Consider the following 23619-nt stretch of genomic DNA (forward strand, 5'->3'; position numbering starts at 1 on the left):
CATAAACATGCATCCCTATGGTCAAGTGTTCTGATCTCTGTGGAGAAATCTGCCTAAGATGCCGTAGGGAGATGTGTGACATGGCTGTCCTTTGGGGAAAAGAGATGTGCAACACGGTTGATTGATAGTTCAGAGGTCGCCGGACCACACAGGCCCTCCCTGCTGTGGACTCATGGGGGCCGACCTCAGGGCCACCCAATCACAGCACATTCCATCAGTGACCCTGTACGTTTTAATGTCCCTGCTTGGGTCTTAGAGAGTCATGTGACGTAGAGTATAAACCATGCATGCAACCAAAACCAGACTTTGCTTGATTTATTTCATGTCATTTTCATAGTTTGTGATCAATGAGGGGTTCTGAAGTAACTAATGAATAACAAATTGGGTTTGGTTATATGTAATGAAATTAGAATTTGTAATTTGTGTTTTGAATGTCTGGCCAAATGATAAATGGGTTTGTCCTACCAGGTCACATGTGAACACCATGACATTACATTAGGATGTAAAATACCCATGGATGTATCGATAAAGCATTAGATCTTGAATATAAAATAATCTTCTATTTGTCAATCATTGATACTGTACACATGTACCTTGAGCATGTACCACACAGTTCACTTTAGTGCATGTGATTCATGATGTTTAAAATACTACACAGATATTGATGTCAGAAAGAAGCAAAGTCTAAAAGTCTAAATTCCATTTAAAAAGCCTTTAATGTAGTGGCATATCGTTCAGGGAATAAACAGCGCTGAACATGTTTCTACCATACAATCTTCATCAGAATGAAAAGGAGTTTCCTAAAAAATCAACACAGCCAGGATTCTTACCCCATAACACAACCAGGGATTACCGTATCCATACAGAGCCTGACTGACAAAACCTGAATTACGTTTTTGGTTACACCTTTTGATATGCATTCAGCTGTGTAACACACTGTATCACATGTCAACTGGGGCTTAAGGTATCAAAGCAGCTCAGGGCATCTGGCAGAGCGAGGGAGGAACCTGTCATATCCCTCCCAGACACACCCACACAAACACCCACACACCTGTACACACACACACACACATCCTACCTGTAGCAGGCAAGCTGGATCACTAGGCCTTAACTCTCAGATGGGACAATATCTTTGCCTGAGGCCCACTTTTGTTTCTCTGTGAGGGGAAACACTGAGAACATCATGGCTCCAGAACGGTTGGCCTTTGCCAGTTCCTACTACTTTATGTTTGATGTTCTCAAACTAGAATGCAGGTGTAGTAGTCTAAGCCTTCCAATGTTAGTAAGTTAGATATATTGTTACCATTTGTCTTCCGTGTTTGTTCATCTGCCTGTTGGCTTGCTGTACTGAGGTGATGAATGTATTACAATAGCAGATTATAGGTTACTCACTGTGTCTGAACTGGCTATAATTAGCAAGACCATGAACTTGTGCTTTGAGAGGTAAGACAGTAGGCTACATAAAGTGAAATAGTTGTCCATATGTTGGCCTGTTAATAAAGTATAAGAAACAAAAATATAGAGCTCTTAATATGAAAAGACACCAGACCAAGTGAATTTGGATGAGGGTCAATTAAGTAGGCCATATGAAACACAGTGAATTTGGGGGGGTCATTTAGGTACTAGGCTATATGAAACAGACATTTTCTCCTCGCTATGCCTGTCAATCACGGACGGGGTCAAGAGTGCCTCTCGGCGTGGATGCTCGAGCGGCTGGCGTTTGCCGCGAACATTCACGCTCTTGCCATCTGAGCACCTGTCAGAGACCGTGGTTTCAGATAACCATTTGGTAATAAGAGTTAACTCTTTATTAGTCCACAAAGTTTTTATAAATGTTCTGTGACACTGCTAGCTAGAACTTACTCTAACTACAAAACCCATTTATTTTACTATCTTGTCAAGTCACCCCTTGTCGCATCCTTTAACTTAAGGAACAGGTAGGTTATTCTTTAACATCTTCCTTGCTGTAGCCTTCTGAACTGTTGCTAGCTAGTTAGCTCTAATAAACAGTAACGTCGCTTGGCCAACAGTATATTTATTAAAACCGCAGCTGTGACTTAATATTGATACAACTGCAGTCATGTTTATATTCTGCCAATCCTAACATAGGCCTAACAGGACATTGAAATCACCGAGATGTCTTACAACGCACTCGGCGCTCAAAGTTTTGTTGCCATTTCGGAGTTGCATCCAAACACTTTACATCCGGTGAGCCAAACACACTTGCTACAGTTTAAAGTGTTTACCAGTTTTTACCCAAGTAGAACCAAAATAAAAGCACATTGCAGCTCCAAGTAGTACCATCAGTAAAAAAAACAACCTATGGCCGTGCTGTAGAGTTGTCAATCAATATTGAAATTGGTTCCTGTGATCTAAGCTTGATTTTGAAAAAATTGTCTGCCTGTTTTTCAGAGAGTTGCTGGTGTAATTATTGGAAAAACGGACGTCAAAAGCTTCCCAGACAGAAAAAGTAGAGATGGAACATTTTCTCGTATAGCTAGAAATGTTAGGCAATGTAGAAATGGATTACAAATGGATTGTCCTCCACATCTCCACTCATCAGATTTATATGACAACCAAAAAGCTCCTAAGAGTACCCTGTTTATTCTCTTGACACACTTCTGAATGCTTTTTGACTGACTACCGCCCTCTGCTGATAACGTTTGTGAACTACCCTAGTTCCCTGCATGAAAATGTAACATATCTATTTGTGTGCATGAGATATTGGCTTTGACAGATTCACGTTTGGCTTCACCGTCAAAGACTCTGTCGACTACTTCATCAATGTGACGTCATGGGGCGGCGAAGGCTACATCAACAGTCTCTCTGGCAGCTTCAGTATTGGAGACTGTGGTCAGTAAAACTATATGCAGGATGTTTCAACAAATCCAATTACATCTTTGAATAAAACATAAAAAGAGATATATCACATTACCCATGTCGCATCACATTACCCATTACCATACTGTACATGCATATACTGAATTCTGTACTGTACACAGCATAACATCATGTCTTCCATCCCAAACAGTCATCATTGAAAATCCTCTAGTTGCTACTAAAGATCCTGACAAAGAGGATAAATTCTGCCCTTCTACTCCAAGGTAAGGAGAGTACCTTGCCGAGAGACTGTCTTGCTCAGAACACCCAGAGCTTTAACGTCCCACTGTGCCACCCCTGGGGGACATAACCACCTGACCTGTCTGCTCAGTTTCTACAGGCTGCTGGTGACGGAGGCTCACTCCCGGGTGTGTCTCTGTGCAGACACGGAGGCCATAGAGCGGCTGCTGCCGCTGCTGCACCTGCCTGTGAAGGACCCCAGAGACTTCTACTCCCTGGGGGACATCGTGGCCAACGGACAGAGTCTGGACGGGAGCGTCATCAACATCCTGGCTGCCGTGAGATCCGTAAGAGCGGGTACCGTGGAGACCGTGGTTACCGTAGTTACCCTGGTCGGGTAACCGCGGGCCGTCTCCGTGACAGGAGAATGTGAGGTTGTAGGGGTCCTAATTTTATTTGTATTTTTATATTTTATCCAAAGCGATAGAACCAATATAGAACCAGCACATCTACCCTTGGACCAGAGATATTTGCTGGAGTTCCTTGCGATATGTGGACCTTCTCACTCCAACAAGCACGTTTTTGGCAGTGTACCGCAAATATTACAGGAAGGACCTACAGTAGAGGGAATAGTACTTTTGTGCTCTCTCTCACCCTTCCAGATTGGTGAGCCAAAGTTTTTTACCACATCAGACGGTCGCAAGGGCCAGAGGCTGGAGGTGAAGCTGTTTGACGACTGCGTCCCCTCCTTCTCCTTGGTCTGGTGAGAATGGCGGATCGCTTTATTATTACACATAATAAGTACAATGCTGAATGTAAGCAGAATAAATGATATCTGGTGCCACTTGTCTTAGAAGTAGCCACCTATATACATATCACGTTATTAAAATAGTTGCCTGGAGCTCTGGAACCCAGGTGTATTTAATGTTCAGCCTGTTCTTACATGTCTGTTTTTCTGCCTGATCTTAATTTTAACTGTTTCCTTCTGCGCGTCCCACTTGCCCCCCCTCACACAGCTGGGATAGGGAGGCCATCCAGCTGGTCCAGAGCTTGCTGCCCAGAGAGACAGGTAGAAACTAGGGACCCTGTATACTCTGGGACTTTTAACAGGAAAATCCCCAAACGTAACATCACTGACTGCCTCTCCCTCTCTGAAGTGCTTTTTGTCTCAGACGCACGCGTCGGTTTCGACAGCTTCCGGAACTGCATGGCAGCCACGGTCAACTCCAAAACCATCGTCACCGTCAACCCTGGTGAGGCTATCAGCCAGGGCAGCCTGGTTACCTGACTTCCTGTTATGGACGCTAACAGCCTGTCCACCTTGCTGTGTTCCGCCAGACACTAAGGAGGCCAGCCTGCTGTTCAGCTATGCTAAGGAGCTGTCTGACTCTGGGGCTCTGGAGGAAGAAGACAGGCCAGGAGATGTTCTTGGTGGGTCTCAGGGAAGACTAACTTACAGTGTTATGAATTCATGGCTCGTTCATCACTGCCATAGCTTTAAATGTCAGTAGCTTCTGTCATAGATTAGCAGCAGTGTGCTTGCACCATAAGAGGGCCTAGCTCAAGAAATGGCCTCCTGCCCAAAGGGCCAGTCAAGCCTTATTCAATTATTTAACCATAAATATATGACATGTTGCTTGATCTTGAAAATGTGTGGACTTGTGGCCCACTGTCCAGTGGAGTCCATCAGTGACGTATACACAGTCAGTGAGCTGAAGCTGAGAGCCCAGGAGAACCCAGAGGGCTTCTGTGGGATCACCTACAGCTTCATGTCCAAGCTGGACCTGGACTCCTCTGTGTCCAGGGTCATCAGGAGCAGGTGGTGGGTATCTCAGGGCAACAGTAACACAGCCAGACAGAACAAGTATATGTCTGTTACATTTCATCCAGATCTGAAATGGTGAGTCATAGATGTGAACTGGACACCCTGCCAAGGGTTTCAGCAAACCGAATGGTGATAAAACTATAGGTATCTGCGCTTATATGTGTATACATCTGTGTTTATATATATATATATATATATATATATGTGTGTGTGTGTGTGTTTGTGTGTGTGTGGATGACATCAGTTCCAAGTGCAGGTACCAGGTCAGTGAGGACCTGCAGAGCTGCAATAACCCCTCCTGTCCAGCAGGGGGCCAACCGCTGAGCATCACCACAGGGTTTGACCTACTGGTTGATGTTACTGACCACACTGGAACCCTGCAGTCCTGCTACCTCAACAGCAGCGCTGCAGAGAAGACCCTGGGCTGCACCGTGAGTCAGGGTCATGGTCAATATGGAGGACACAGAATGACTGTGTTTGGAGGTTTGTGTTCACACGCAGACAGACTGGCATGTCTTTTGTATATGTCCGGTTTCAGCCTGAGGAGTTTGCCAGTTTAACTGATGACGAGCGAACGGCCTTGAAGTGGAGGTTCCTCTTGGAGAGATGCAAGATCTACCTGAAGGTGGAGAACAGTTGATCAGCACAAATATTGCAATTTATAAATGTATTTTCTTTCAAAGACTCGATGTAGATAACATAAAAAATATGTTCTTCCAGATCCTTCCATCTCCTAAGTCCAGGAATGGCGTGAGAGGGAGTGTGCTGGCCTGTTCTCTGGCTGACCCTGGGGAGGTCAAGCAGAGCCTGGCTGCAGGCCTGCAGTAACTGTTACCAGCCTCAGTCTGTGTCTGTTCCAGTCTGGTCTAGTTGTGTCATGTGTGTTGGGTCTATAGATTGATGGCTAGTATCTCAGGGACTAATTGTAACTCATAAAGGACAGAACACATATTTGAAATGCTGGTTTGAGAAGACTTGCTGAAAATATCTGCATTTATAATTTTCGCTATATTTATTCCTGTATATATTATTTTATGCATGTAATGTATGCATGTATTGAGTACTATATTATGTATGTATTGTAAAATATTCCGTTCTTAATAAAATATTTATTTCATGTTTTTTTCAAACAAGTGTCAATTCAATTTTAACAGAAGGAAGTCTCATGCCATCCGATCTACCTACACAACGCTGAATTCACAAACGGTGTGGAGTAGGAACCATAACTGCAATTTTTGTTCCAGGAAGGAACAGTTAAGACAGCGCACGACTGTTTTTACAATCAACACAACGTTGGCTGATAGTTTTCTCATGTCAGACTTTCTCCATTATTTACTTTAACAACGTCATTTAACACTGCATATTGAAGGTGAGATAACCAGACATTAAATGCTTATATTGTGAGCTTTGAACTCGTGCAATGCACTGCTCACTTACGAAAATGGCTCAAGCTAGCTAACTAGCTAGTCCGTTATCTCTGTCTCGTTGGTATGTTATTGACACTTACATTTGTAGATGCTCCTTTCCTGCCAACTTGTCAATCATAATCGTTAGCTGCCTGTCTACATATTATATAGTTAGATCTTGTTTTCTGGTATGTTTGTGTTCCCATAGTGTGGACAATACGATGTCATTAGTGTGTGCTGTTTTGAAGGTAGGTTTGCATTGACAGCGGTCAAGCATGAATGTGAACCAGGGTACGGTGGGCAGCGATCCAGTCATCCTTGCCACGGCGGGATATGACCACACAGTCCGGTTCTGGCAGGCCCACAGCGGCATCTGCACCCGCACCGTGCAGCACCAGGACTCCGTATCCTTTATCACTTGAGTGTTGATTCTTTTGAATGCAGTCATACTATTGACTGTGACAGATCCTTTCACATCACGTCATTGATAACAGTAACATCATAGATGCCATACCTGCATACCTGTGTGACACGGCTTCACTTAACAAATCTTCAGCAAGTAAATTCCCTTGAAGTTACCCCTGACCGCAGTATGATTGCCGCTGCAGGTTTGTTACAAACAGCCAATATCCCCTTATCATCATCGTCATTACAACTGTCCTCAACAGTCTTCCGTTGCAGGTTACCAGCACATCCGCATGTACGACCTGAACTCCAACAACCCTAACCCTGTCATAAACTACGACGGCGTCAGCAAGAACATCACGTCAGTCGGCTTCCACGAAGACGGGCGATGGATGTACACAGGAGGGGAGGACTGCATGGCGCGCATCTGGGACCTCAGGTACGCGCGCGTGTGTGTGTGTAAAGACTTCTTTGAATGGTCATCCTCCCCAGCTGACCCTTGCTCTGCCTCCCAGGTCAAGGAACCTCCAGTGCCAGAGGATCTTCCAAGTCAACGCTCCCATCAACTGTGTGTGTCTGCACCCTAACCAGGTATGCAGTGCCTCATGTCCACGCTTGGAGAAGGACTGGTGTCGGGTTAAATGATCTCTTAGGCACTGGGAAAATAACCATTTAAGATGCATGAAACACTGTGAAAAAGTGACACGGTATAAGTCCTTCACCTCTAGAGGGAGCTATAGCTCTCTGAATGAGCAAACTTAGCAGATGTGTATCGGTTTAAACTCACTCCCCAAGTATGTAAACAGGCCATCCGCATCAACAAATAAATAGCTTTTCGTTGGTGTAGCTGGTAGTGGCCACGCTTGGGAAGTCAGAGGTGGCATGTTCGACCCCAGTGAGGGGCAAACATCGGCCCATATACATCTGACGGAGCAAGACCACGTCTGTTCCAGAAGCATCACCAGCATTTCCTCCCAGAGTCCTAAAATGACCCTCTCAGTCATAGACTTTAGGTAACCTATCTAAGATTTGCGTAAGATACAGGTCCCTGTGAACCTAAGATGACCCTAGTGAGTCAACTCAAGTCTACGTCCTGTTCTCCAGCTGAGGTGTTTCTCTGGGTTTCCCAGGCCGAGCTGATTGTGGGCGACCAGAGTGGAGTGATCCACATCTGGGACCTGAAGACGGACCACAACGAGCAGCTGATCCCAGAGCCAGAAGTCTCCATCAACTCCGTCCACATCGACCCTGACGCCAGCTACATGGCAGCTGTCAACAGCTCGGTCAGTACACTGTGTGTGTGAGAGGGTTGGGGGGGGGGCGGGGGGGTGTAGGGGAACAGGTGCGTGTGTTTACACCAACGCCTGCCTCTCTCTCTCCCCAGGGGAACTGTTACGTGTGGAACCTGGCCGGGGGGATGGGCGACGAGGTGACGCAGCTCATCCCCAAGACGAAGATCCCCGCTCACAAGCGCTACTCCCTGCGCTGCAAGTTCAGCCCAGACTCCACGTGAGTTCACCTCCGAGCCTCCAGCGCCGCGCAGATGTTAAGCCGGCGGCTCACATCCTTTAGCGCAACACGAGAGCACAGACGGCACGGCCATCACCGTGGGCCCCCGTGTAAAACCCTCGCAGTCACCGACTTGTGGTCCGTAGTAGCTGGTTTTGAGGGTATTGACTGGTGTCACGTCTCCCCCCTCCAGCCTGCTCGCCACCTGCTCTGCCGACCAGACGTGTAAGATCTGGAGGACGTCCAACTTCTCCCTGATGACGGAGCTGAGCATCAAGAGCAACAACCCTGGGGAGACCTCTAGAGGCTGGATGTGGGACTGCGCCTTCTCTGGGGACTCCCAGTACATCGTTACTGGTCAGTGCTGGCTTGACCCTGGCTCGTGTGTTTGCACAACACCTCGGGATTAAGCCCCCATAGAGCTCCTTGCAGACATATCAACAGTGGGTCAAGTGGGTTAGGTGTCATCCCTTGGTTCGGTTTTGGTGGAGACTTGGCTGCGTGTTTGTTGACGGTTGATGTGTAAATATCTACAATATACACAGTGTCTTGTCATAGTGTCCTCTCTGTTACCTCGGACACTTCTCAATATGTAACAAATGAAAGAGGGACTCTTAACCCACATCTCTCTCTCTCTCTCTCTCTCTCTCTCTCTCTCTCTCTCTCTCTCTCTCTCTCGCCCCCCCAGCCTCGTCTGACAATCTGGCCCGCCTGTGGTGTGTGGAGACGGGGGAGATCAAGAGGGAGTATAGCGGACACCAGAAGGCCGTGGTCTGTCTGGCCTTCAACGACAGCGTCCTGGGCTGAGGAGGGGGAGGAGGGAACCTCTGGAGGAACCGGGAGGGGGAGCTGGAACGGCCTCCTGGCCACGCCACACTGCCACACCGCCACACCGTCTCCCCTGAATAGACTTGTTTGGATGGTTATTATAACCCAGACCCATGTCAGTCTGTGTGAGTCTCACAGCTATCAGCTGCATAAAGCTATTGAAGTCACTGATCATGTTTTATCATAAAAGTGGGCTAAGAAGGTTTTATTCATATTTATCCTGAGGACCAGATTTTGCCAGGCTGAGGACATGCCTGTGTTTATCATCGTTTGTTAAATCTAATAGTTAGTTTCACTCATGCTACAACACCTTAAGGTTGAATGTTTTTTTTACAAATATTTAACTATTCCGTAAGTGTAAGATATGTCAAGATCAGGAAGACAACAATTTTAGAGTTTGGTTTTACAGTATTCCCACCAAGATTTAATCTTTGTGTAATATATTATATCCCCCTTTAAAATGACTTATTATGGCTGATACTTTCAATCACTGACTTTGTGCCTCCTTTGAAATCAAATGTCTGACTGGAATACATTAAAGTATGACCCCTGGTCACCCCTGTCCACGTTAGAGATATGAAATATGGAAAGCAATTGTACACAACAGTCCTTTATTGGAGAGACCAGACGCTCCACAGAGAGCTTATACAAAATGACTCGTCAGTTGTGGGTTACAGGAAATGGAACCGGGCTAAAAGGCGGAACCTTTTAGAACCTAATCTCCAAACTCTGCCACAGAGGAAGGTATTAACTTGAAGGAAGTGATGACGGGGCTCTGCTGATAACATGACAGGTTGCTTCCTTCTCTCCTCTCCAGGTCTCTGTCTTTCACTCTCTCCCTCTTTCTCAGAACAAAGGAAGGACTAGAGACTAGAGGTGGTGGATGCAAACCAATTGGCTGGTTAAATGACAGGCAGTAGGGAAGGAGAGGGGGCTGACTGGCTGGTTATTTGACAGGCAGTAGGGTAGGAGAGGGGGCTGGCTGGCTGGTTATTTGACAGGCAGTATGGAAGGAGAGGGGGCTGGCTGGCTGGTTATATGACAGGCAGTAGGGTAGGAGAGGGGGCTGGGTGGCTGGCTATTTGACAGGTAGTAGGTTATGAGAGGGGGCTGGCTGGCTATATGACAGGCAGTAGGGTAGGACAGGGGCTGGGTGGCTGGTTATTTGACAGGTAGTAGGTTATGAGAGGGGGCCGGCTGGCTGGTTATATGACAGGTAGTAGGTTATGAGAGGGGGCTGGCTGGCTGGTTATTTGACAGGCAGTATGGTAGGAGAGGGGGCTGGCTGGATGGTTATTTGACAGGCAGTATGGAAGGAGAGGGGGCTGGCTGGCTGGTTATATGACAGGCAGTAGGGTAGGAGAGGGGGCTGGCTCGCTGGTTATATGACAGGCAGGAAGGCAAGACTGAGGAAGATGTGCTGGCAGGCTGGTTATGTGGCAGGCAGTAGGAAAGTGCAGGCAGACTGGTTCTCGCTCTTCTGAGAGTTTTTTTGGAAAGCTGGCACTTGGGCTTAGCAGGGATGAGAGGGAGGTTATTGTTCCCTGATATCAACTGGTATGGAATGTTGCTCCTGGTGAGGAGAGGAGCATGGGGGGGGGGGGGGTCATTCTGGCAGGTAGTAGAAACACACAGAGACACAGATGTTGCTAGGGAAACAGATGTCAATGCAGAAGTAAACCAGTCTCTGTTTTGCTGGGCCTGCAGAGAAAGAGAGAGACAAAGGAGGGAAACTCACTAAGTTGGTGTTTTAGTAGTTAAGACACCCATCCACACACAAACACCCATCCACACAAAAACACCCATCCACACACAAACACCCATCCACACACCAATGCCCCTCCAAATTGTTGAAATGATGTGCTGTGTTACCTGCTCTCTGGGAATACTTAACAGCACCGGCAGTGTTACATCGCTTGACTTTCTCCTCAGTATTCTGTCTCTGATGAGTGTTCCATCTACAGTCGTGGCCATAAGGTTTGGCAATGACAAATGTTGTGTTTTGCAAAGTTTGCTGGTTCAGTATTTGAGGAAATGGTTTCACATGTTTCTATAGAATACTGGAATCACAATAAGGCACTTTTCATTGTAGTTCCTTCTGTTACAGCAGTCAATCTGCTCTTAAAATCCCATCAGAATGATAGAGTGATTTCACCTGGCTAGAACTAGTACACACTTTCCCCTGTACTGAGGATATGACTTACTGCAAGTAGGTTAGCAGTCATTTTATGCCAAGGCCCAGCAAGCTTTGCAAACACAAAATGTATGTTGCTCCCAATACTTTTGGCCACAGCTGTACTTAATGTAGCAGTAGATTGTACAGATAATTACTGAGGTTGCATATCAGAAGGGTTCAGCCTAAACGTCGTTCTTGTTGTTATACCGCAACTGAAAGGCCAGTCAGTGTAATGATACTGCCAAAAGTGATTGCCAAAAGCCTTACTCAGGGGTCATGCTGCCCACTTACTGTCAACACGTGAGTCTAGGTCAAATCTAAAAGGGTTGTTTTCCATCTGGTACATATGGACTTGAGAGCAGGGTGTCCTGGTGTCTGGTTGTCTCACCATCAGCTCTACGGGTCCAGTGGATGGCGCTGTTCTGACATAGGGCCTGGAAGGGCTGCTCCAGGGAGGATGGGTCCACCTGCCGGCCCCCCAGCACCCCCAGGAACTCGGTCTCTCTCTGGGTCTGGTTCCCCGACAACAGCAGGTGACTCTCCTGTAACACATCACTGCTGTAGTGCTCTCTTAATGGAGAGAGACTGTGGTCTGGGGAAATGAAATATCCCTCTTTCATTGGATACTTGGGGCCATTAGCCTAGCTGTCGAACAACCCTCATTTCAGTGAGCATGGGAACACTGTGTATCCTAACTAAATGAAAAGGTGATGTCATGTTCAACCCGTGCAATGGCAAAAAAGCTTTAGAAATTGAAAGAAGATCAAAAGGGCCCAGATATGATTATTCAAATGAGTATAAAAGAGGTTTGAGATGAAAGTCATTGGCTTGAAATTGGAGCAGTCGTGACTGTGCGGTGCTATGGCGTCTCTCTTTCTCGCTCTCTCTCTCATTTAGCACAAAGCTTGTTAGTAATTGCAGCGTTTACACTGCAGATGGGGCGGATAGGGGAGCACTTTCAGAGTGGTTCTGCCCGACCGGGCCCTCTAACAACCTGCCGTTGAACTGCGTTCTGAAGAGCTTTGTGTTGAAGGACAGAGATTAAGGCCACCAGAAGGGCCATCTGTTCAAAGCTTGGATCTAGATGAGGTGGAAATGTATCAAAGCAATCAAGGTTTTAATGACCAGCATCAGCAAATGGCCAGGACACACAGGAAGCTGGCTCTATGAGACTTGACACTCTGAGAGAAAGTCCTCACGCACAAAACAATTCACAAGCTATTTCTTTTCTCCCCATAGTCCTGCACAAGAAAACAATGAAACCCAGAAACCTTGCGTCAACGTCACACACAGCCATCTATGTAACTGAAGTCCACACATAATCACGAGCTGGGTGAAGTCAGACAACGGCATGTTTAACTTGGGCACTCTACTACAGAGAACATGAGGTCATGGAGATCACAATAATGAACCTCGATTGATATTCCAGCTTGAGAGAGCCACTCAATGAGGTGAACATGGTTGCATCTGATATGGGTCTCCAATATCCTCATGAGCCTTGCTCTGCTGAAACCAGTCTTGACAATGACTTCAGATCCATCTATATTCATTAGCGGAGCATAGAGGGCCTCCCCACATCCCAGACTGTGAGGGAGAGGAGCTCTCCTTTTCTTACCCAGCAAAGCTCAACTTTAAAACCCTGAAAGCCCCCAGACAGACTGATAGACAGAGTGCCCATTGTGCCTCTGGGCCTGGCTCTTGTCACCCTCCACCCTCCCCCCCATCCCGTAAGGAGATCCAGGAGAGGGATAGAGTTAGGCTTGGAAGACTGGGAGGGATCAGATGTGCTGAGGAATTCAGTCATGGAGGAGAGGGACTTTACGCTCGCTTGGTTCATTTTCTCAACGTCTTCATTTCTCTCTCACTCTTGCTCACTCTCTCGATACTTCGCTGGGGAGAAGGTTAAGCACCAGTCATGGTAACTACCTTTGCCAGTTCACACATTAGCAAGAGGATGACTGAACAGTGGTGCAAAAGGGCAGACTTTGAGAGAGGAGTCTGGCAACCAGGTGTGCGTGGGTGGCACGATGTTCTAATTCAGTCAAGGCCAGAACAAAACAGATTCAAAACAAATAAGCGTACGTTTCCGAAAGTGTTGATGCCAAGTGAGAAACTTGCTCTACCTTCTTCGTCGAGTCCAGGAGGAGAGAATTCATGTTTTCATAATCTGACTTCTCCATGTTGCGGAGGAAGCATGTCTCCTGGTTATCAGGCTTGTAGCAAACCACACCCTGGGAAAAACCCAACAAAAAACAACTGGAGATCAAACATGGAAACAGAATGATCCTAGAATAGCTCTGAAGTACTGCTCTGCTTTCACGTCAGTTAACACTGTGTTAGGTCAACCAAACACTGTTTGTGGCAATGAGTTGTAAGTATGAATGATTGAATTCAGTGAATGAACCAGGCTAGATCCGTTTTGTTCATCAACCATGTCAAAGACAAAGACTATATCGTCCAATGGAGAAAAGAGAGAGAGAACGAGACCATCGCAATGATAAATACTAAAAAATAGATAGCCTGCTAATGCTAACACAGTCACAGTGCACTCACGTGTTTGATGTCAAAGAGCACGGTGGAGGTGTGGTTGTTCTGTGAGCTCACAGAGATCGTCACCAGGTCGTTTTGTCGGTCCACCAGAGCTGATTGGTTGACCAGAGAACCAGTCAGGTCTGGTGCTGTGATCCTGACGACCTGGAGAGACTAGTACAGAGGGAAGATGAACACACACTCTACAGCACGTGTGTGAGCTGTGTGGATGTTACCCACAGAGGTTATGTGTGTGTTACTTGTGAACTGGTACAGGTGTGTGAGTTGTGGGTGTTAGCTATGTTCATGTACAGGTGCATTAGTTTTGTCTACCTGTGTGTGCTGCTGTGACAGCCCTAAGTGTCCCGTCAGACTCAGGGTTATGAGCACCAGCAGTAGAGTGGCCGACACGATGGCCCAGAATGCTTTGTGGGGGAACTGGGGTGACATTGTTGGCGGTCCATCCTGAAAGAGACAACACACATCATGATAGTTCATGTCTACATACTATGGCTTGAATCATCTTGCTAAAGAACATCCTCAAAGTTTCCCTTCCCTGGTTTAACAGTACACACTCACAAGGTAGGGCTGGTATTTCTACTGGTATTTGTGGTCTTTATTTATTTATGGTTTTATTATACTTATTGCTCAGCTCCAACATGATCAGGCTGAAGGTTTTAACTCACAAGCCAAAAACAAGCCAAAACAAGACTACACCAAAGCAAAACATATTTTCTTGAGAAAAGGATGACGTCCATTTAGGAGCTCAATTCGATCGACTACAGAAGCCGAGGTGGGTGGGGAGGACTTACCGTGCATGACGAGTCCTCCAAAGCGGTTTGTGAACGTTCCCAACACCTGACCATCCTGTGTCGCGTGGCTCTGCCCCTCTGTCTGTGCCCGTCTCTCAGCTAGCTGCATGAGGCTGTGGACATGACCAGCACTCTGACTCACATGGATGCTCCGACACACACCTGGCTCTCTGCTCGCTCACGCTTTCTCCACCCTTTCCTTCTCCCCCTCCTTCCCTGTCCCCCCCCCCCCCCCTGTGTCCATCTGGCCATGCCCTTTCTGCCTCCCCCCTCATAAATACAGGTGGGCCACTCTGCAGCTCACCTGGCCAACTTTTCTCTCCCTCTCTGTTTCTCTCCTCCCCCGCCGCCCCCCCCCCCCCCCCCCCCCCCCCCATCACACAGGCTGTGGCTGACTGGACCTGCCCAGACAATGGACAAAAGGCTAAGGAAGGAGAGACATGTTCAGCCCTGTAGAGAGACTCTGTCATCCGTGTGGAGAGGTGATACAAGGCCTGGCCACTGCCATGCTCCGCTGCTGACAGACCAAGGTGACTAGAAGACCTGCTGCGGTCATGCAGGAGACTGCGTCACATGCTGGAGTGAGGGGAGCTCCGAGGGCTCGAGGACCAACTGTACGTTTAAGAACGTTCATATGAAACACAGAAATCAGCTCATGAGATCATTTAGTAATGACAGGGCAAGCTTTGATTTTGTAAAAGTATATTTTAATTGATTTGTTCAGTGTTTTCTATTCACTTCAGTCAAGGTAAATACGGTTGTCTGCGCCAAAGAAAACTGGATGGCAAGTTGACAATTAAATGCTGGATAAACATTAAGACATGGATGGATTATACTTTGTGTGTTAAATAAACTGGCATTACAGTACAATATTAAGTAGTCATTGCAACTGACATGAATATTGTTGTGCATAACTATTGACCTGCTATTAACTGCTGTTTTAACATTATGTTACAGTACACTTGATGAATACAGTATATAATGAAAACAGTTAGACTGAAAACAAACATACAGACACTTGGTTTACTTCATTACAGCAAACAGTTATAAATATATAATTATGAAATATTGTTGAAGACTTCTTAAAACACAACTTACATAGACATTCTTTTAACTGAGAATATATACCTAACTAAGAGTACTACTCATTTGGGAAATCTAAAACACTCAACTGGCACGCGTTGCCCCTGCCCACCCCCATGGCAACGCTGCATCAGAGGGACCATTGCCCACCACAGGATGTATGTAGTTTGGCGATAACTAAAATAACTTTAAACAACAATAAATTAGTGATTAGTTTGATTGATGCAGTATGTTATTAATATAACTGTCATTTGACTGTGTACCATCCTAAACTGTTTGACAATTTAAAGCTTTGAATAGGGTCTTGAAATAGTTCCACACCTACAGTCTTGCACCAGTAACACACAGAGTCTCAAATGTTGATTCCCAGATATAGTCAAAGATATATATATAGTGAAGCCACACATTAGGCTAAAGGTCCACATATGAGGCTCGGTCCACACTGGTCAATCCAGAGGTTGTGTGACCAGACTGAGGCGTGGCTGAGAGGTGGAGAAGGCAGGCGCCAGGACACTGGAGGGAGATGCAAGGAGTGGAAGAGAATGGGGCTAGCTTCATTCTCCTTGTCTCCATACAGGTGGGAGGTTCTTCCTGTGCCACACTCAGGTCCTTAACTTCCTGCCGTGAGGCAGCGCTCTATCCCTGCAGAGCTGGGAGGAACTCGGCTATAGTGTCTATATAGTAGTCAGGCACCATGCCCTGCCTCTCCTGGCTGCCGCTCTCCAGATGGGCCTGGGCGTCGGCCACGGTGCCGACCCCCGTCAGGGTGAGCAGGGTCTTCATGCCGCAGTTGGAGCCCAGCTGGATGTCCGTGTCCAGCCGGTCCCCCACCATCAGACAGCGGTCCCGACCCGGGCTAAACTGCTGGGCCACGCAGTCAAACATGAAGTGGTTGGGTTTCCCCACGATTTGGGCCTGGCGCTGGGCAGCTGTTTCTACTGCCTTCAGGAGACAGCCGGTTGCTGGAGGGGAGGAAGGGGTGAAATGATGATCTGTGGTTTACACACATAATGATTCTCTGGGTCATATTTTCACAGCACACTGACATAAGCGATGGGAACATGAAGTCCTGACAGAAGCCCCCCTACCTGGCACAAGCTTCCCACCCTCCAAGGGTAGTCTGGTATCCCTGTTGGTTCCTACCAGTAGACAGGCAGGGTTGCTGAGATACTGCATGGCCTTGTTCAGCTTCGTAAAGCTGAAGTGCTCGTCAAAGCCCACCACCACTGCTTTCACATCAGGATCTAGGGGAACGTTGGCCCAGTCTAGATCGTTTCCAGATATTGGGTCGGGCCCCACGCCGGTCTGACTGATACCAACCTTCTCCAGTTCGTGTTTCATGGCATTGCTACCTATAAGGTAAACTTTTCCATCGAGCTTGCAGACGGTTTTTAGATACATTGCCAAGCAGTATGAAGTCCCGAAGACTACATCCTCGGTCACGTTGAATCCCATCAGTATCAATTTATCTGCGCACATCTTTCTAGTTTTGGTACTGTTGTTGGTAACGAAATATACGCCTTTTCCATTTTTCTTGAGTAGATTAATTACGTCCGGTGCACCTGGAACCACTTGTTTTCCTCGCCAGATGACACCGTCACAGTCAAAGACTACGTTATCCACGCTGTCTAGCAGTTGTTTGATCAGTGGACCGCTAAGGTGACAGCATTTAGACACTGCCATAGAAAAAGCTGTCAGTTAGTGTCCAAAAATGAGCCGGTACTACACTTGTTAGCGTTAGCTAAAGTACCTAGGATTAAAATCGGTCTTGTAGTTGTCAAATATGTCAGTGACTTGTCAAAATATGTCAGTGATTAAAACACGATTATTGTTAGTACCGTATAGGTGTGCAAGACGAGAGCTGAACCTAGCACTGACTGCTTATATTCTAATCACTGAACTTGAACTGAACACTCTGGATCATGACACCGTCTGTGTCACACTTGTTGTCAACAAGCAGACATACTTCCGCACCGGCTTAAAGAAACAGGGACATTTTCACTCTCTTCCGGGTTCATATCTAAATTGATCCTAGGCTAATTCGTAGGTTAGTGTTACTGAAATACTGCTTATTTTTAGGAGTTGTAGGTCATTTTAGGAACTTATTTTCCATAGTTTGAAATTCGACAAAGGCTTTTCCGTTTTATTTCAACAAAAACGGAATACACAAAAACGCCACACATTCAATAAATAAAATAGTTATTATTCACCCACCGCATGTCTCAATATTGATATCTTATAAATTACAAAACAATACTAACATCTAACAATTGTCCTATGAAAGTCTCAGGTGTTTCCTAATAGTTTTTCTTTTGAGTGGGACGGAGCGGAGAGAGTATCTCCCATAGGTTCTTGACGACCCCCCTGCTGTAGAAGAACCTTGTGGAGTGTTCCGGTCGGGGGCCACAGAGGTGGCTGGGCACAGTGGGGTGGCAGTGCTGGCAGACAGAACCTCGGAGCTTGTACCACTCATTGGAGGTCTGGTTGACCAGAGCCACATATGAGTGAAACAGGAAGTAGCTGGCCAGCGGGAAGCAGACAAACACCAGGAAACCAAGCATAAAGACAATCCTTGGGAAGGTCAGGAACAGATGCTGGAGAGGGAGGGACAGATGCATAATGAACCTGTATTTAAACATTGGGGTCCTCCATCTCGTTGGTGTCTTATGTCATCGCACTTCAAGGAAACGTTCAAAGTTTTCAGAAAATCCTCTTCCACCCATTCTTCTTCACCTGTATGATGAAGGCAGTCCCTGCCTGCTGATGCTGCCTGTGCTGGTCCAGGTAGTGAGCCCTTAGCAGCCCTGACCTCAGCACCGCCTGCAACAACATGTCCCCCGTCAACACCGCCATGGAGCCCGCCATGCCGCACACGCTCAGTAGGTACATCAGGAAGTTACAGGTGTTCTGGGCCCCAACACAGTTGTTGACCCAGACACAGTGGTGATAAAAACGCTGCACACACCTGTTACACACTCCTGGAAACACAAACACACAGGCCAGGGGCGAACAGATAATAACAGTTCTCTGAGACATCAGGATCCAATAAGTGATGATTGGCCACTCATTTTACTTCAGCTTTAAACTCAACCCAGATTAATTCATGTTGGTCAGTAGTCAGCCCAGTGAATCAGTGAATCAGGTCTGCTCTACTTACGACAGTGTTTGGACGGCATGCTTCCTCCTGGTCAGGACGCAGGTGGCTGAGCGGTTAGGGAATTGAGCCACCAATCAAAGGGTTGCCAGTTCGATTCACGGCCGTGCAAAATGACTGTGTCCTTGGGCAAGGCACTTCATTCTACTTGCCTCGGTAGGAAAGTCCCTGTAATTACTGTAAGTCGCTCTGGATAAAAGTATCTTCTAAATGACTAAATATAAATGTAATGTTATGGTCACCGTGCCTACCAGGGGGTCAGGAAGATGTGCGGTTTGATAAGATGTTTCATTGCATCCAATGTATCTGCTAAATGTCAGTGTGATTAACCTGAATGAAATTCATATGATGGTTGAAGTGTCAATTTTCATGTAGGAGTTCATACATTTATGTTGACCTACCAGGATCTCTCCGGATACACAGGTAGAAGTTGATGGATTTGACAACCAGGAAGACATAGTGTGCAGCCAGGCTGGTCAGAGTGGTACCCATGTCCCTGCAGTAGCCAAACACCTCATAACTGAACTCAGTATATGCAGCCCCTTCCAGCAACAGGTGAAGGTAGATAAACATGTTGTTCCTTTAGGAGGTTAAACAAAAATCAAGCTGTGCCCTCAAATGAATTGACCAGTGTTAGGGTAAAGTCCTGATTCAAGATGACACAATCTATTCTCCTCCTTGACAAACAACAGTGAGCTGTGGCTGTGACCCACCGCTGATGAAACAGCCCGTGTAAAGTCCTTTGAAACAAACTCCAGAGCCATTTTGGTGTCCAAGGTGATATTACCTTAGAAGCAAAAAAGAGAAGCATAATCTGCAATCAGTCTATAGGTCTTGGTATCCTTCAGCGTTATTACAGCGTCACACTGTGTCAGTTCTGAGAAGTGCAGATGTCAGAGTAGCAATCATCTTATCCGAGTCACTGAGTTGAGTAGTAAGGGAGTTTGTTGCTGACGAGAATATTTGCAAACCAGGGCAATGCAGGCCAACACCACCACAAAGTATATAGCAAATAGGTTTAAAATAAATCAATCGGTCAACCTTAAACGCCAGTGGAGAAAAGACCGGCGTGTCACTAGCTCACGTTGACTAATTTCAACAAACAACTGTACGTTAGTGCTAGCTGGCACTAACAATGATACAATCGAATCAAATTTACTGTACTGCAATTCAACTTCCATCATACAATACATTGGCAGAGATAGCAATCTAGTAAAATCTGCAATCTAGTTAATCTACCTGGCAGCGCCAGATGTGTCCACTATGGCTAGTAACAATCATAAAAGCTAATATGCTAGTAGGTAATGATTTCACTGTACACGCGACTCTATATTTAATTATTGGCAGCGATTAAGCTGGCAAAGTTCTGCTGTTTCTCACCCCAATAGCTACGCTTGCCTCTGACCTTTCATGCAGGTTTTGATTTTCAGATCATTATTTAGTGTGTATATTGAAAATATAGCTCCCTACCTACAACTCCACAGTCCTTTTCCGGTTTCCTCATTCTTTTTTTTTCGGTTTCCTCATTCTGTTCTGGAAGCATTGATTTGCTTTACTTCCTTAGCATGTTGCTAATTAACCATAGCAGGCAGTCGATAAGGTATTCCAATGCTAATGCTACTAGCGGGAAGTGGAAGTACAGGATGCAAGGTACGCTTAAGAACGCTCATGAAACAGAAATCAGCTCATTAGATCATTTAGTAACTACAGGGCAAGCTTTGACTTAGTAAAAGTATATTTTTAATTAATTTGTTCAGTGTTTTCTGTTAACTTCAGTCAAGGTAAATACTGTTGTCTGCGCCAAGGGAAACTGTGGATGGCAAGTTGACAATTACATGCTGGATATAAATTAAGATATGGATCATGGATTATACTTTGTGTGTTAAATAAACTGTTATTACAGTACAACATTAAGTAGTCATTGCAACTGACATGAATATTGTTGTGCATAACTATGACCCGCAATTAACTGCTGTTTTAACATTATGTTAGAGTACACTTGTATATAGGCCTACAGTAAACGGTTGATTTTCACTTGATTTTCTTCATTATAGCAAACAGTTATTCCTGATGAAGTATTGTTGAAGAGCTCTTCAAAAATTTCCATAGACATTCTTTAAACTGAGAATTTATAGTAAGAGTACCACTCATTTGGAAAATCTAAAACACTCAACTGGCACGCTTTGTCCCTGCCCACCCCCATGGCAACATTGCGTCAGAGGGACAATTGCACCACAGGATGTATGGTCTGCACAATCCACTTTTACACAACTTATCTGTCTAATCTCGGGTTACACTTTACAACAATGATTCTTCAAAAATCTAAATATGGAGATTGTTGATTTGTACACAGTTATCTATCCATAGCTAAAATAACTTTAAACAACAATAAATTACATTAGTGATTAGTTTGATTGATGCAGTATGTTATTAATGTAACTGTCATTTGAGTGCGTACCATCCTAAACAGTTTGACAATTTGAAGCCTCGAATAGGGTGTTGATTCACAGATATAGTCATAGATATATAGTGAAGCCACACATTAGGCTAAAGGTCCACATATGAGGCTCGGTCCACACTGGTCAATCCAGAGGTTGTCCCGTGTGACCAGACTGAGGCGTGGTTGAGAGGTGGAGAAGGCAGGCGCCAGGACACTGGATGGAGATGCAAGGAGAGTGGAAGAGAATGGGGCTAGCTTCATTCTCCTTGTCTCCATACAGGTGGGAGGTTCTTCCTGTGCCACACTCAGGTCCTTAACTTCCTGCCGTGAGGCAGCGCTCTATCCCTGCAGAGCTGGGAGAAGCTCGGCGATGCTGTTTACATAGTAGTCAGGCACCATGCCCTGCCTCTCCTGGCTGCCACTCTCCAGATGGGCCTGGGCGTCGGCCACGGTGCTGACCCCCGTCAGGGTGAGCAGGGTCTTCATGCCGCAGTTGGAGCCCAGCTGGATGTCCGTGTCCAGCCGGTCCCCCACCATAAGACAGCGGTCCCGATCCAGGCTAAATTGCTGGGCCACGCAGTCAAACATGAAGTGGTTGGGTTTCCCCACGGTTTGGGCCTGGCGCTGGGCAGCTGTTTCTACTGCCTTCAGGATACAGCCGGTTCCTGGAGGGGAGGAAGGGGTAAAATGATCATCTGTGGTTTACTCACATAAATCTTATTTTCACAGCACACTGACATAAGCGATGGGAACATGAGGTCCTGACACAAGCCCCCCTACCTGGCACAGCCTTCCCTCCCTCCAAGGGTAGTCTGGTATCCCTGTTGGTTCCTACCAGTAGACAGGCAGGGTTGCTGAGATACTGCATGGCCCTGTTCAGCTTCGTATAGCTGAAGTGCTCGTCAAAGCCCACCACCACTGCTTTCACATCAGGATCTAGGGGAACGTTCGCCCAGTCTAGATTGTTTCCAGATATTGGGTCGGGCCCCACGCCGGTCTGACTGATACCAACCTTCTCCAGTTCGTGTTTCATGGCATTGCTACCTATAAGGTACACTTTTCCTTCGAGCTTGCAGACGGTTTTTAGGTACATTGCCGAGCAGTATGCAGTCCCGAAGACTTCATCCTCGGTCACGTTGAATCCCATCAGTGTCAATTTATCTGCATACATCTTTCTAGTTTTGGTGCTGTTGTTGGTGACGAAGTATACCCCTTTTCCATTTTCCTTGAGTAGATTAATTACGTCCGGTGCACCTGGAACAACCTGGTTTCCTCGCCAGATAACACCGTCACAGTCAAAGAGTACGTTATCCACGGCGTCTAGCAGTTGTTTGATCAGTGGACCGCTTAGGCGAGAGCATTTAGACACAGCCATTGAAAGCTACTAGCTACTTGGCTGTCAGTGTCCAAAAATAGGCTGGTCTACCACACTTGTTAGCGTTAGCATAAACTACCCACGATGTTAAAATCGGTCGATACTCACAACAATTAGAATAGCATCGATCGTCTCTGCAGCACTGATGATTAGTCGTGTCAAATATGTAATTGATTAAAGCATGATTATTATTAGTGCCGTATAGTTCTGCAAGACGAGTGCTGACCTTAGCACTGCCTACTTCTGATCACTCGGAACATGTCACCAGGCAGAGACATTCTTCCGCACCGGCTAACGGACGTTTTCACTCTCTTCCGGGTTCATATCTAGGTTGAACCTATGTTCATTCGTAGGTTAGTATTACTGAAATACTGCTTATTTTTAGGACCGGTAGGTCATTTTAGGAACTTATTTTCCATAGTTTGAAATTCAACGTGGCTTTTCCGTATTTTTTCACCAAAAACAGGGAATACAAAAACGCCACACATTCAATAAGTTAAAAACGTTTTTATTCACCCACCCCATGTCTCAATACCTACCGATAAATTATAAAATACAAAACTATTCTTACATCTAGCAATTGTCCTATGAGTCTCAGTTGTCTCTTAATTGTTTTTCTTGTGAGTGGGACAGAAAGGAGAGAGTATCTCCCATAGGTTCTTGACGACCCCCCTGCAGTAGAAGAACCTTGTGGAGTGGTCCGGTCGGGGGCCACAGAATTTGAAGAAATTCAACCTGCCAAAGACAATGATGGTGCACTTCACCAGCCATCATTGAGTCCATCATCACCTCCTCCATCACCATCTGGTACACTGCTGCCACTGCCAAGGACAAGAGCAGACTGCAGCATATCATCCGCCATGCGGAGAAGGTGACTGGCTGCAATCTGCCTACCCTCGAGGACTTGCACACGTCAAGGACCCTGAGGCGAGCGAGGAAAATTGTGTCCGATTCCTCCCACCCTGGATACACTCTGTTTCAGCCACTACCCTCCGGCAGAAGGCTGCGGTCCAACAG

General features: G+C 46.2%; 6 protein-coding genes across 13 annotated transcripts; 2 read left to right on the forward strand and 4 right to left on the reverse strand.

The window, feature by feature from the left end:
* Positions 1-1128: 1128 nt before the first annotated feature.
* Positions 1129-5870, forward strand: meiob (meiosis specific with OB-fold). The gene is made up of 15 exons (XM_047032489.1): positions 1129-1789; positions 1903-1937; positions 2110-2208; positions 2413-2470; positions 2722-2853; positions 3032-3104; positions 3212-3407; positions 3723-3823; positions 4077-4129; positions 4218-4313; positions 4399-4491; positions 4738-4882; positions 5130-5316; positions 5424-5510; positions 5606-5870. Exons 3-15 carry the CDS (start codon positions 2137-2139, stop codon positions 5711-5713), a joined length of 1401 nt encoding a protein of 466 aa, XP_046888445.1. The 5' UTR covers positions 1129-1789; positions 1903-1937; positions 2110-2136; the 3' UTR covers positions 5714-5870.
* A 263-nt stretch (positions 5871-6133) lies between these two features.
* On the forward strand, positions 6134-9607 carry mlst8 (MTOR associated protein, LST8 homolog (S. cerevisiae)). Of its 4 annotated transcripts, none has more exons than XM_047032271.1 (9): positions 6134-6254; positions 6500-6695; positions 6848-6899; positions 6973-7135; positions 7212-7287; positions 7827-7979; positions 8081-8205; positions 8399-8562; positions 8894-9607. In XM_047032271.1, the coding sequence occupies exons 2-9, from the start codon at positions 6567-6569 to the stop codon at positions 9010-9012; spliced, it is 981 nt and encodes a 326-aa protein (XP_046888227.1). In that variant the 5' UTR covers positions 6134-6254; positions 6500-6566; the 3' UTR covers positions 9013-9607. The 4 variants fall into 4 exon arrangements, with proteins under 4 accessions (XP_046888227.1, XP_046888226.1, XP_046888224.1 ...); XM_047032270.1 differs by having other exon boundaries at positions 6540-6695; XM_047032268.1 differs by having other exon boundaries at positions 6544-6695.
* A 433-nt stretch (positions 9608-10040) lies between these two features.
* Positions 10041-14711, reverse strand: bricd5 (BRICHOS domain containing 5). The gene is made up of 6 exons (XM_047032273.1): positions 14551-14711; positions 14072-14203; positions 13763-13912; positions 13333-13440; positions 11598-11751; positions 10041-10734 (listed from the first exon to the last, which is right to left on the reverse strand). Exons 1-6 carry the CDS (start codon positions 14602-14604, stop codon positions 10640-10642), a joined length of 693 nt encoding a protein of 230 aa, XP_046888229.1. The 5' UTR covers positions 14605-14711; the 3' UTR covers positions 10041-10639.
* Positions 14712-16210: 1499 nt separating this feature from the next.
* Positions 16211-23553, reverse strand: LOC124475439 (glycerol-3-phosphate phosphatase-like). 4 transcript variants are annotated; one of them, XR_006956929.1, is made up of 5 exons: positions 22008-23553; positions 20258-21892; positions 19501-19574; positions 18791-19283; positions 17749-18453 (listed from the first exon to the last, which is right to left on the reverse strand). XR_006956929.1 is itself a non-coding variant. In XM_047032039.1 (3 exons), exons 1-3 carry the CDS (start codon positions 22600-22602, stop codon positions 16270-16272), a joined length of 921 nt encoding a protein of 306 aa, XP_046887995.1. In that variant the 5' UTR covers positions 22603-23553; the 3' UTR covers positions 16211-16269. The 4 variants fall into 4 exon arrangements, 2 of the variants coding, with proteins under 2 accessions (XP_046887995.1, XP_046887997.1); XR_006956928.1 differs by having other exon boundaries at positions 18791-19367; XM_047032039.1 differs by lacking the exons at positions 17749-18453; positions 18791-19283; positions 19501-19574 and adding an exon at positions 16211-16290 and having other exon boundaries at positions 21588-21892.
* Positions 16270-17617, reverse strand: LOC124475440 (glycerol-3-phosphate phosphatase-like). Its single transcript, XM_047032042.1, has 2 exons — positions 16722-17617; positions 16270-16595 (listed from the first exon to the last, which is right to left on the reverse strand). Exons 1-2 carry the CDS (start codon positions 17314-17316, stop codon positions 16270-16272), a joined length of 921 nt encoding a protein of 306 aa, XP_046887998.1. The 5' UTR covers positions 17317-17617.
* Positions 17749-18882, reverse strand: LOC124475441 (palmitoyltransferase ZDHHC4-like). 2 transcript variants are annotated; one of them, XM_047032044.1, is made up of 3 exons: positions 18791-18882; positions 18367-18611; positions 17749-18227 (listed from the first exon to the last, which is right to left on the reverse strand). In XM_047032044.1, the coding sequence occupies exons 1-3, from the start codon at positions 18807-18809 to the stop codon at positions 17931-17933; spliced, it is 561 nt and encodes a 186-aa protein (XP_046888000.1). In that variant the 5' UTR covers positions 18810-18882; the 3' UTR covers positions 17749-17930. The 2 variants fall into 2 exon arrangements, with proteins under 2 accessions (XP_046888000.1, XP_046887999.1); XM_047032043.1 differs by having other exon boundaries at positions 18367-18797.
* Positions 23554-23619: the final 66 nt, after the last annotated feature.

The sequence above is a fragment of the Hypomesus transpacificus genome, chromosome 13 (genome assembly GCF_021917145.1).
Source record: "Hypomesus transpacificus isolate Combined female chromosome 13, fHypTra1, whole genome shotgun sequence".
Classification (NCBI taxonomy): Eukaryota; Metazoa; Chordata; class Actinopteri; order Osmeriformes; family Osmeridae; genus Hypomesus; species Hypomesus transpacificus.